The sequence below is a fragment of the Calliphora vicina genome, chromosome X (genome assembly GCF_958450345.1).
Source record: "Calliphora vicina chromosome X, idCalVici1.1, whole genome shotgun sequence".
Taxonomy (NCBI): Eukaryota; Metazoa; Arthropoda; class Insecta; order Diptera; family Calliphoridae; genus Calliphora; species Calliphora vicina.
The window spans coordinates 6,083,564-6,098,196 of record NC_088785.1 but is presented as its reverse complement, the minus strand read 5'-3'; the positions used below and the strand labels follow the sequence as shown (position 1 = coordinate 6,098,196).

At 29.0% G+C, this 14,633-nt stretch overlaps 1 protein-coding gene across 1 annotated transcript in view; it reads right to left on the bottom strand.

Moving 5' to 3' along the window:
* Nucleotides 1-14,633, bottom strand: part of ey (eyeless) — a 69,910-nt gene that overhangs the window by 54,225 nt on the left and 1,052 nt on the right. The window contains exon 2 of the mRNA XM_065514748.1: nucleotides 9,275-9,481. Within this exon, the coding sequence (XP_065370820.1) occupies nucleotides 9,275-9,481 (207 nt within the window). The remainder of the gene's footprint in view (nucleotides 1-9,274; nucleotides 9,482-14,633) is intronic.

Here is a 14,633-nt window from a genome sequence, read left to right as displayed (position 1 = left end):
GTGCGATTGTAAAAATACTTAGTAGGTATTTAAGAAACATATGGGGTTATACAAATATTGAACATTTTCGCGGATCGGTGCTTTGCCTTTTTAGAATTTTTTACTCAAACCGAATTTTTTTTTTTAAATTGGCCAAATTTTGATAGGACTGGGGGGTGATATGTCCGCTTAAGTGAGCCAAATTTTTCTTTACACGCTTTTGCATTAAGTTGTCTTTAGGGATCATATAAGAAGAATTTTTTTTCTACAAAAAAAATAATATATGGGCTTTTTTGGGAAAAAACGTAAAAAGATAACTGTTAGCAAGTTTCTTTTATTTTATCGCCAATATAGCTGATATTTTAAGAATAAATTTCGACCCTCCGTAGGCCCGCCATATCTAAAAAACCATAAAAAGATCGAGCAAAATTAAAAAAAATAAATCAATAAACCTGAATATCTCTTCAACTAATAGAGATAACCTACACTTGTAAGCCTTCAACAGGGGCAACCCTAATGTACATACATATTAATGCTTATTAAAAAGTGTCTGTTGCCATTCATTTAACACAGTACTCTGTTATAAGTAGTTTACGAACACACATCTAACTATCCATAACATAAATAGTTTAACACGAATGCAGTGACAAAATACATTTAAACAATGAGAGTGATAGCACGGTTAATAAAATATATAATAGCCATTCATCCATTCATTCATTCATCCATCCAACAACCATCCCATACACCCTTAACGTTTTAGTAATAAAACAGTTTATCACCACAGTTTACTTTAACTTCATAGTCACACATAGCTACAGTACAACAACTATGCTGAGTTTGATTATTTGTTTAAATAGTGGTTACAAATGCAATTGCAAACAATGTACAGTGGGGCAGAATCAAAATATTTTGGAAATAAATCTGGCATCTCTAACTGATTGATTGGATCGATTGGCATGAAATTTCGCACAGGCGTAGCAGAGCAGTATTCAAGTTTACTTTTAGCGACGCTCTCAGGAGAGTCGCTGTGGGGTCTCGAAGTAGACATGCACAACTTTTAAACGCTTGCGAAGTTCTTATGGTTTGTCTATAATCAAAGATTTGCTCTGTTAGGTAAACAATCTACAAGAAAATCGCTGGAAGAAATTTTTAAATTAATATTTTTTTTTATTTTTTAGTGGAAACAAATATACAATTTAGGAAAAGCAAATCCAGTAATTCCAAAATAAAAAAACAAACAAAAATTCTCAATTTTGGCATATTTTGAAATTTCGCCCATTAAGTCCACATTTGGCTTGCTAAACGAATACTATAAATGATTTGGAAGTACATACATATATAAAACTGTTGCTCGTTTTAGAAACAAAGCTTTTGAAATTTTGGGACTATTTACCTAAAATTTCCATGAAAAATAGGTTAAAATAGCTTTCAAAAAAAAGTAAAATATTTATGAAAAATAACCAAATTTTACTCAAATATGTGCAACCGAAATTAATTGTAGGATCATTACTATTATACAAATAATCATAAAATTTTAATTATAAATGGGCAATTCCATGTCATCGTACGTGACATTTTTTTTTCTTGGACAAGCACTCAGGGGATGACCCCTACTCATGCAAAGCATTGTATTGGAACTAGGAAAATAGGTTATGGGAGGGAGGAAAGAGGGAGCAGTGTTTGTGGACATTTGATTTGAACTTTCCTACATTGAAAATGACAGGAAACACTTCAGCGGGAAGTTTGTTCCACATACGTGCAGTCCAAAATAGACTTTGAAGCTCCGGCCCATACATACATGGGAGTTGTAATCCATTTTCGGTCGGATATAGGTGGTGTAAATAGTGAAGAGATCAGATGGAGTGAAGTAATTCCTACGCCTTTTCAGAAATCCGATCCACTTGAATGCTTCTTTCGACACTTGAAAAATATGTTTAGACCAGCGGACATCACATTGTATTCTCATGCACAGAACATCAAGAGTGTCTGATTCCACAATATTTACACCACCCATAAATACAGATGAAGCGACATGGTCTGTCTTTCGTTTATGTTTCAACATGCAACACTGAGTCTTGCGAGCGTTGAAAGCGACCCTATTCGCACGACCCCATTCAGAGATTGTCAGAAGGTCCCTATTAAGGGAATCATTCATATTTTTCCTCATTGCCCCAATCTCCGATAGGCTTGATCTGTAACTGAATGAATATGAATGGCAAATGTTGCTGTCAAGTTTGAGTTAGAAGGTCATTTAGAAAAATAAGAAATAGAGTAGGAGAAAGAACGGAGCCTTGCGGTACCCCTGAATTTATCTTGAACTCGTAATACCGACACCAAAAGCAATAAGTTTTGCTAAAAGCGCACCAAACGCCTTAGAAATATCTAGAGCCACCACTTTACTTTCGCCAAAACGGTGTATGGAACGACACAATTTTTCCTATAGGAAGGCTAGCAAGTCTCCCGTAGAGTGTCCTCTACGCAGGCCATACAGCCGGTCGCTGAGTAAATTGTTGGACTCTAAATATTTCACAAGATGGTAGTTAACCATACTATCCATAACTTTGGAAAGTGCAGAACAAATTGCTATTGGGCGTTAATTTTCAGGGTTGTTAGCCTCTCCCTTTTTAGGAATTGGCGTTACATTAGCAACCTTCCAACCTACAGGAAATACGCCGGCACGGTATGAAGTGCTGAAAAGGTTAGCTATTGGACGAGCTAACGTCGAAGAGCACTGCTTCAAGACCAGCGCTGTTATGCCAAAATAATTTGGTCTTTATGTTCTATACAGAGGGTATAATAATATAATATGTAATAAGTTCTTGTCCAAAATATCGAGTGAAATAAGTGACATAAAACGGAAATAATTTTTAGGTACATTTACGTACAGTTTACACTATTATTTTTGCCCTGAAAATTGAATTATCTTTAAATGCAATTTGCAATAAGGATTGCATACATATGGTTTCCATAATTCAAAATGCTGAATACAAATCTAGCAAATATTTTACCTTAATATCGTGTAACTAAAGTTATGTTTTATGGTTCTGAAACCTGCGGTTGTTAATCCTTCGTTCAATAATTCTCTAAGGAATTGGAAAATTCTAATTTGTTTGAGATTAATTGCTCTAGATTTAACCATAGCAAATGGTTTATTATTTATATCATGTAATAATTTTCATTAAATTTGCAAAACTATTGCATTTTTCCTGAAATGTTTGAACATTTATTTTTTTTGTTGTCAGTAATTGTAAATGTTATAAAGCAATTATGTATTAAAATATTTCAAAGTTATAAAAAATACTTTTTACGATTGTATGTAGGAATTATTAGCCCTCTAATGCTTAAGCATGCCTCAAGGCACTCACTCAAAATGGCAATAAATGCAAATATAACTGATATTTTTTAAGTGCGTTTTTCGGCAACTGTTACATGAGTTTTTGAAACGCAAAATCAGTTATATTTGCATATAAATAGGGATTTCCCGTAAAATTATTGTCGGGAATTCCCGGGAAATTTAAATTGTTTTTCCGGGAAAAACTGGAAATTTAAAATTAGTTAAAAATACTTTAATATATTTAAATATGACCTTTCTGTTTGATGAATGGCTCGTTCCAAATATTAGTGGAGGTTTTAAACACCATTAAGGATACAGTAGAAGCATTAAGCCGAAATTAAACCATTTTTCTGATAGGTGATGCTATAATGAAAACTCTTTATGAACAGCAGTTATCTAAAAATTCTACGATCTCTCAAAAAACGGTTCATTCAATTAAATTAATCCTAAAAACTTCAACATTATATTATTAGATTTATTTGAAGCAAGTAGCAATCGGAGAATACATGTTGATTGTCTTTATAATGCTTTAATAACGATAAAGCCAACACATGTTTAAAGCGAAAAAGTTTTCTCGTCGAATGACTTATTGAATGCATTAGTAATTTTGACAAATCAATTTTTTAAAAAAAGATAGTTCTATGACGGACATCTAATATTATTTCTATGATATAATAGCGGTATGCACTATGTAGAGTACTTTCTATAGCAAAGTAGCAAAAGAGCAGTTCAGCAGAAAACAAAATACATTAGAACTAATTTGTTACTGCTTTACTCTTTTTAAACTATATGAGGTAATTTTGAATTTCATATTTTTGTTTTGAAATGAATTTAATTTTATTTTAAAATATGTACACATATTTTATATCGAAAAAAAAATATAATAGAAAAATCAAAAGAAAGAATCTAAAAAGTGCATTAAAAATCACATTAACATATTAATCGACTCGAATTATAAAGATACGTTCACAATTTATAAAATATTGTGACACTTAAATGCTCTTTTACTCTACTATATCATGACAAGTGATCTCCAAATATTTTAACAAACTTTTTTTGGTTTTATGTGGGTACAATTGAATTGTAATGTATTGTTTTTATTATTCTTTAATAAAATTTCACAATTTTATAAAATAATTTTCTTTTTTACTTATTTTTCTAGTTGAAAAAACATTCCCGGGAAATGAAATTTTTCATTCCCTACATATAACTGACTCAATATTTTTTCGCGTCCATATTTTTAAAAAGCATTAAAAACAGTGATAATAGCACCAAGTTGGCAACGCTGCTCTGTACTGATTCTGGCTGGCTCCTTGACCTCCTGTACACACACACTATCACACATTCCGTTATTTTTCTACCATTGTTCATTTACAACTAAAAATACAATAAAACAAATTGACAACAACATGAAATACAAAAAAAAGACAAAAATACAAAAAGTACCATGTTATTAGATTGTTCACACTAAAGTGATCATAAATTATACGAATGTTGTCTGTCTGTCTGTCTGTCGTTTTGTTAGCATAGCTACATGCATATCCATACACATAGATATAAATGTATAAAGATACTTATATAGCTAAATGTATGGATGGATGTATGTATTTATGAATTTTACAATTGTACACAAATACCATGTTAGAGATATATCAAAAAGATAATGACCGTGTATGACACACTTTGATGGGATTTTATTGTATTGTATAGTAGTGTTTTATGTCGTGTAATAGCGTTATGTCATTATTAGTTTTGAGATTTTTATTCCTTTTATTATCTGCACAGAAAGAATAGTCATTGTGATGTCTGTCTGCCAATGGCTGTATCTGAGAGTGCGTTGTGTATGTGTACTACTATGATGGCAATGTTTTTATAAACAAACACAAACTAAAGAAAGATCAACAATTTTAAACTGTCATATTGACATTCGATGTCATTAAAGAACATTCTCTTGTATGGATGTGCTGCAAAAGGGTAAAAATTTCTAACTTCTTATGATTTTTAGCAACAAACAAAAGAGCAACTTATGTCATAAACTGTTATTATTATTATTATTGGAACGAAACGAGTAATTTCAAGCAGAAAAAATGGAATTTTGAACCTCAACTCTTTAGAACATACAAAGTTTTAATAAAATAAACCTAGTATAAACATGAAATTAAGCAACATGGACTTGAGTGAGTGAGAAATCACAATTTTTATCATGATGGTACTCTTTCTTTATTACAATGGTACGTTTAGAATATTTTATAAAATTAAAAATAACCTCTGTTTACCGTGGTTGTTTTTAAATCTTGAAATACTTGAAATTTAGTTTATTAAATGCAAATTTATAGGCAGAGTAGACACTAGGGTATTCAATCGATTAACTGTTAATCGGTTAACCGATTAATTTTGTACGGTTAACTGTTCGAATAATTTGAAATTGCCGATTTTCAAATAACAAATAAACCGATTAATTTGTGTCGATTAACCGATTAACCGAAATTCCTTTTTTTGCACTTTAAACATTTTTTTGTATTTATTTTTCCGTTTCAATTCAAATACAAATTTCATATTAAAATTAGATTTTTTTTGAACATTGAACATCATTTTGAATAAACATGATTACTGAGTATGTATAATAACTGACATATTTTATTTACATGTATTTGAAACTTTCTATTTACATGTATAGACGAAACTTTTTTTTAAATTAGTCTTTTATCATAACTAAACGAAACTATTAAATTAATCAAAATCTAAAACAATCCAAAAAGGAATATTCTTTATCATGCTTTTGATTTCTTCAACATATACAATCAGCGAGAGTTTTTTCCAAGAAAAGTTTTGTTAAATCTAAAGAAAAAATCGTTTAAATTATATTCTTTTTATAAAAGATTATTTCAGAAGATCTCACTAAGACCCTAAAAAACTCACACATCGCTCATTTGCTGCAACAACGTCATAATTAAAAAAAATTCTTTTCGAGAAAAACGTTTTTGAATATTTTATGATATTTTACTATTTCTTAAATCAATTTTCAACAAATCATGCGATTTCAGAAATATAAATAGTAGATGTTAATATCTTTCTAATCTGCATTTAACCCAAATTTTTACTTATCAAATATACGAGAAAACATGAATTTTAATTTTGATGTTTACAACTAAAAAAAAAACAATCATACAAAAAATTAAAAATTAAATTAAGAACAGCGTAAAACACGGATTTTGTTTACAAAAATGATCTCAAATACCTTATTTGCTGTTTTTAATGTTTTTGTACACAAAATTCGTTGTTGTATTTTCAATTTAAAATGAAAATAGAAATTATTCAGTTAATCGAATAATTTTAAATTAACCGATTATTAACCGAATAAATCTAAACCTCGATTAATTATTTGCTCGATTAACCGATTAAACCAGAAACCCGATTAATTGAATATCCTAGTAGACACCGACCATAAATAACTGCAATTTTATATAAAAAAGTATTAAAAATTAGCATGTACTTCATAGGGTTAAATAATTGAATTTAGTTGACAAATAAACAAAACTTGTACTATGTTTTTAGTATACCCAGCGGGAAAAATATGCAGTAAAGAGGCATTCCTAAAGGACTCATTCATTTTGCAGACACAAGGACTTCTAGTCGCATTGCAAAATCATTGCAATTTTACACGGCGTGTTAGAGGGCTATGAGAAGGTCTACTTATGATGGGCTGCAAGCAATTTATTGTTGTAAATTTGTAAAGAGAATTAATCAAAGAGATGTAGAGTATTTTATTTTTTGATGTAGACTATTTTCATTTAATCACATGTTATTAGAAGGGGATTCATAGGGCTTCTTGAACACCTTCATTTTTTAACTTTTTTGAAAAAGATAATTTTGAGTTATGCGTATCCTTCCTCTAAATTGAACGAAATTACGACGAATCATCAATTAATGTCTGTACAAAATGTCATTAAGTTATAATTCATTTTCACTCTGTTATTGTAATTTTTTATATTTCAGGATATATGGGAAGGACAAGAATCATCGAAATTTAAATGATAAAATTTTAGGTATGATTATATATTGTCAATTAAAGCATGTGTGGCAATTTTCATTAATTTGCGATAACAACTTTTATTTTTAGACGCTCGTTATATGAACTCACGACACTGTGCGTCGTTGTAGAGTGTTTCAGTACGAAGGGAAGGGGAGGGGAGCTGGTGGTACTCTGAATAAAATTACCGAAAGAGTATTTTTAATGAAATTACAGAAGTACATTCATTTAGTACTTTGTTTGTGAATAGTAAGTATTGTAGCTCTGTGCAGTCAGTTAAACAAATATAAATTTTATAGCGAGTAAAAGTGATAATTTTTTTTTACTTTTAAATTAATGACTTACAAACTAAAGCCTTTAAAGCAATCTACTAAGTAAATAAAGTTGGTGCCTCTATTCTAAAGCGTTTAAATTTTTGTTTTACAAATTTATTAATTTGAAAATAGCTTTTTCCAAAGTTGTTCTACCTTTATGGGTTGAATAGCAGGCTTGGGGGGTAATGATTACATTGTGTAATATATTACTGGTAAATTACCATTACCTTGTAATTGGATTTTTGCAATTAAAATTACTTGTAATGTGTAATTGACCAATAGCACATTACAATTGCATGTAATTGTAATTGAATTTTTCAATTACAATTACAAGTAATTGTAATTGCAAAATTTTACATTACAATTACATGTAATTGTAATTGTAATTGAAAAATGTCAATTACAATTACAAAATTAAGAAAAAGTAATAGTAGTATGACTAAAACTATGTAATGATTACTTTCAAAGTATTTATTATTAAAAAAATATAAAATTACAGAAGTTACCAATTACTTATTTTTATAGTGTGCAGTAGAATGCCGAAGACCAGTATATTATATAATAATACATACATATCTACTGATGCATACTCAATTAATTAAATTAGTCTTCAGTTTCCCAACAAAGATTGAAAATCCTTTGATATAAGTATAGTTTGTAAACAATAATTTTTAAATTTTTTCGAAGTACATATGTATATGGATTTTTAGCAACTTCTACTCATTTCAAGACGTATTAACTCGAAACTCCAACTCCATATCGTATATGATTCATATTTTATATCCCTCTAAATTAGGACATTTACTTCTCAGAACTAACATATTGACCATTTTTGAAATGAACAAAATTAACAAACTATTTTTAAAACGAAGTAAATTTGTAAGTTATGATTTACATATAAAAACAAGTAAGAGTAATATATTCGGCCGTGCCGAGTCATAAATACCCTCCACCTAAATATGATGAGAATTATAGAAGTTACATTGGTATAAAGATCCTATTATGTATGAGGATTGAGAAAATGTCATTGAAATACTATTAAATAAATATATGAAATAATATAATATGATGAAAATATGAAATAATATATTTTGCGTAGAAGTTATTTCATTTCGAATGTAAAATAATTATATATAATTCAAGTGAAGAATCCGATTATAAAAAAGGGTATACAAATATATTTAGACATAGTTACAAATTTTGCGTACGAAAATGAGTTGTATCACAAAATTTTAATATAGACAGACAGACGGACAGACGAAAATGGCTTAATCGACTGCTCTATCTATAAGGATATATATTTTACAGGGTCGGAAAATTATAGTGTGGAAATTACAAACGGAACGGTATCAAAAATACGATTTTATTTTTTTATAGATAATGGGGCAGAAAAAAAGCAAATATTTTTCACAGAAAAGAAAATGGAATTAATTTGATATTATTCAATCATCATTCTAACACCATGTATGACCACTATGTATGATTTTGAATATGAAATTAAAGGAATTTATGGTATGTACATAATTTTAAGAAATTTAATAAGAAATGTTTGATTTTTATATATAAAAAATATACATATACAATTAAAATCGATCATATCATATAATAACATACATTCATCATCTGTAATATGGTAGTAGGTGGTGGCAAAATAAGATGAGGCATGAGGCGTTGAAGGTGCTTCCAAGGTAGTTGGATCCATGACAGCAGTAGGTTTATCTGCTGCAATATCCGACGTTGAACCTTCAATACTACCGACACCACCACCGCCACCACTAGTAACACCCAAACATGGTAGATTTCTCATGGCAATGAAATTGTCTATAAGAAAAAAGGAATAGAAACGGAAAAATGTCACAAATCTTATTTTTGAAGTCTTAAAATGGATGAAAGATTAACAGTGTTTGTTTTTAAGGAAATGAAATTTAAATAATTACTAATGTACATGGGGTTAAAGCATTGGCTTATTATGATACTTGGTATAATAACTAGTCCAACTCTAAAAATTTTACACTAATGTTAACCCTTTCACTATCAACTTTGAAGTTTTTAAATATTTTTACCAGAGGAAACATTTTATTTTGTTCAAATTTGCCTAAAAATATGTTATCAAATAATTATTTTATTACAATCGCATTGTAATATATACAAAAAAAAAAACAAAAGACACAATAAATGTAGAAGAAATTTATACGGATATGGGCAATTCCATAAATATGTCAAACACTACTGAAAAAATAAAAACCCGTGAAAATTTTTTCAAGATGAGTTGAATAGAAAAAAACACTAACATTTTACTATGTGAAGATACGAGTATTGAGAGCTAATTAAAACTTTTTAAGAGCAAAACTAACAGTTTAAATTATCTTTAATTTTTAATTCGATTACTATGTATTCGGCTAATATGGCTTTTTTTAATTGTTTTTATATGGGGCATTTCATGTCAAGTGAACCAACTTTTGAAATCGATGTCTTCCGATCGGGATAAAAATAAATATTTTATAACTCAAGAAATACAATTTTTGACTTTTTTTTTCCAAAATCGATTTTTTCTCCAATATGGGCCCTTTTTTAAAATTTTTTTTTTGCTCAAAAGAAAGTTTAAGACCTATTTGGTCGCATAGTGGGATACGTGTGGGATATCTATCAAAATAAATGTTTTACCACAAAAATTGTATGTCTTGAGTTACAAAACATTTATTTTGATATATATCCCACTAAGCGACCAAAATCATCTTAAAGGAATAGACCTAAGCTTTATTTATAGCAAAAAAAAATTACAAAAAGGGCCCATTTTAAAAAAAAGTCAAAAAAGTTTTTGATTTTGCCAAAAAAATCAAAAATTGTATATCTTGAGTTACAAAATATTTATTTTGATAGATATCCCACTCGTATCCCACTAAGGGACCTAAAATATCTTAAAGGATTGGACCTAAGCTTTCTTTTGACTAATTTTCTTTGACCCATTTTGAAAAAAAAAGTCAATAATTGAATGTCTTGAGTTACAACATTTTTATTTTGATAGATATCCCACTCACATTTTACTAAGTGACAAAATAGGTCTTAAAGGAAAAGACCTAAGCTTTCTTTTGAGCAAAAAAAAAAACAAAAAAAAGGCCCATTTAAAAAAAAAAAGTCAAAAAAGTTTTTGATTTCGGAAAAAAAATATTTAAATTTTTTTATTTTTTTTTTAAATATTTTTTTTCGAAAGATTGAAGAAAGAGCTATCTAAACTATTTTGGACACATTTTGCTAAGAACAATAGGTAATAAGTTACATGGATAAGAAAAAACACCTGTTTGACCAAAATGTCATAACTCAGAGAGTTCTCGACCGATCTTGTTGAGTTACTATCCAATAGAACTAACCTTGGTGCAAATTTCATCCCGATCGGAATTTCATCAAAAGTTGGTTCACTTGACATGAAATGCCCCATATACATACATATGTACATTAGAATGACAATCAGTTGTATGGAAAAAATTTGTTGTTAAAATTTTGAAGAGTGCCGGGTGGAATATTGTGACGCTAGGCCTAAAAGTTAAGTGTTGAAAATTTGAGCCAAATCGGACAACGATTTCTGGACGCGCATCGAAGTCAAAGTTCAGATATATGCAAAATTTTACTATTTATATGAAATTGGTTAAAAAATGTTAAAGTTATTATAAATTCGCCAGACCATTAACATGTTTCAGGCCACTTGAACAAGAAATTTAGGAAAAAAATTAACATATTTCGAGAAAAATTAAAATAAAAGCTAATTTTTATTTAAAATATATCCGTATTTACTTGTGTAAGAGTTTTTGTCTTCGTTGGATACATATCTATTCGCAGGTATGACCAAGAAAAAAGATTTTTTTAACGGCTGTTTCGAATCTGCTTTTTAAAATTTTTAAAAATTTTGTTAAACAAATTTCATAATTTTTTGATCATCACATTGGGATTTATTGAGATCATAATGGGAATAATAATATGAAAAAATTATGTCAATATTCCGTACCTGCTATTTAAATTTTGCGATTTTCAAAAAAAACTAATTTTTTGTCCATATTTTGGCGAATGAGCCCAATTTTCTTACTGTAAACAAAAACCTATTCATAATATTATAGTCCTGGTAATTTTAAATATGGCCTGAAGGTTTTACTAAAATCGGAAAACGTTAACCTTTAAATCATGAAGGTCAAAGGACAAATTTTTCAATATTTGGAATTTCTAATGAAAAGATATCGAAATGTTATATATTTTTGGGCCGATTTTAATGAAACTTGACAAAAAAATATACATTGGGGTCTAACATTTACAACAACAGTGTCAAAATGGATATAAGTATTTGATATTGTTGAAAACCTTAGAACCTTTAGATTGATATTTAGTAAAATTAACTTCATTTACCTTAAAAACTAAAAAATTTCATATGGTGATTTTCCACGGATAAAAATATAAAATTTGAATTAATAAATTTTAAATTTTAACAATTAAAGATATCATAACAAGATTTGGAACCAATATAGACTCAAATGTCCTTAAATCAATGGCATTCGAATTTTTGAAATTTTTTATTTTCAAATACCGAAATTCCTAAAACGGGGAAAATGTGTTCCAAAAACAGTGTTTTTTTTAGAAAAGTGCCTACTGTGACGTTATTTACCGTGTGATAGTAAAAATACTTAGTAGGTATTTAAGAAACATATGGGGTTATACAAATATGGAGTTTTTTCGTGGATCGGTGCTTTGCCTTTTTGAGAATTTTTTACTCAACCCGAATTTTTTTTTAAATTGGCCAAGTTTGGATAGGACTGGGGGGTGATATGTCAGCTTAAGTGAGCCAAATTTTTCTTTACACGCTTTTTCATTAAGTTGTCTTTCCGGATCATATACAAATTCTATATAGTCCCGAAGAAAATTTTTTTCTACAAATGAAAAAATATATGGGCTTTTTGGGAAAAAACGTTTAAAATACGGCCCTTTTTTCAAGTTCCAACTTTGGATGCGTATAACTTTTTTTTATAGGGAACAGATAACTGTTAGCAATTTTCTTTTATTTTATTTAGAATTTTATTGCCAATATAGCTGATATTTTAAAAATAAATTTCGACCCCCCGTAGGCCCGCCATATCTAAAAAACCATAAAAAGATCGAGAAAAATTAAAAAAAATAAATTAATAAACCTGAATATCTCTTCAACTAATAGAGATAACCTACACTTGTAAGCGTATTTTTTGTAGATCTTCACAAGGATAATTTATATTAGATTTTTGGCGATTTTTTTAAAAAAAATTTGAGATCCGAGGTGAACAACTTTGAGAGGCTACGTACTTGCCCCCATTAGCGCTAGGAAGCTGAACAAACGTAAATCAACTCGAAAACACCTCAGATCAATGTGAAATTATCATCGTAACAATATCTCCAATAGTTCCCAAGATACCGAATTATTTCCAAAATAAATGTTTTTAAACCACTGTGCGCCGGCAACACGATGCTGCAGCGCGCGGCTCTAGTTATGTATTTTGAAGCTAGTGGAAAAGATCATACATGTGTCTTTTTATCAAAAATTTATAAAAATTTTAAAAATTATAAAATTCGTAGAAGATTATTTTAGATTATTTTTTTGGAAACTTTTATTTTTTAAAAGCCATAAATAAAATTTTACCTAAATTTTAAATTACTACTACTTCGGGATGCTCTGTTTCAAATTTTTAAATTAGTTTTCATTTATAATATTTCCCAAAATGTTACATTTCTGAAAAATTTAAATAAATTTTTTCTTTTTTTCTTTTCTGTATAACTAAAATTTAATATAAACAAAAAATTTAAAAAAAAAAATATTTTTTTTTATTTTGTTTGTTTTAAATTCACATAACTTTTGATAGTGATTCTATCAAAATCGGAAAACAATTTAGAAGTTACAGATTTATTTCCACTTTTTATCAGTTCCCATACTGTGCCATTTATTGCAGTGATACGGAATTGATTCCTATAAAGTTTGATGACTTTCACAATTATAGTTCCCGAGGTATTGGAAAATAACAATTTACTGTGTATGATAAGTGACACGCCCTCTATTAGTGATAATTATGGCACCGAAGTAAATTACGCAAAGTTTTGCGGTTTTCACATTTACAGTTCACCAAATATTCCATAATAACTATTTACTTTGTATGGGAAGTGCAACGCCCTCTTGAAATTTCACAGCCTATAATTCTTTCTAGATATAGAGGAATATACAGTAAACATTTCAAGATGATTGGTTCAGTTGTTTAAGCTGGACAAACAAATAAACAGACATACATTAATTTCTATATATTTACAGTAAGTACATCAGCTATTATAGTTCCACAGGTATACTAATTTTAGCTTTTACTTAACATTATTGATTGATCTCGATTTTTCTCTTAAATATTCATATGTATAGTAAAGCAATTTTTTACGGTTTAGCCTCCAATAAAATACAAAAAAGCAAACAATCATACTAACAAAACAAACAAACATAAATCCAATAGGACAAACCTTGGTGCAAAGTTCATCCCGGAAGACATCGATTTCAAAAGTATATAAAATTTGTAATATCTATGACCCACGCCACGCACTACATAATTAATTCATATAAAGTTTCAAGGCTTTACATATTACAATTATACAGATAGATATGAATATTTAGTTTGTATGGGATTTGCCACGCCCACTATTGATAGTCCTTCCATTCTTGTCCTAAATATTAATATTGCTGGTACAAAATTTATGGACTATATCTCTATTTTTTATACCCTTCACCTTCGAGAGAAGGATATATACAAGTTTGTCATTCCGTTTGTAATTTCCACAATATAAATTTCCGACCCTATAAAGTATATATTCTGGATCCTTATAGATAGCGAAGTCGATTAAGCCATGCCCGTCTGTCTGTCTGTTGAAATCAATTTTCTGAAGACCCCAGATATCTTCGGGATCCAAATCTTCAATAATTCTGTCAGAC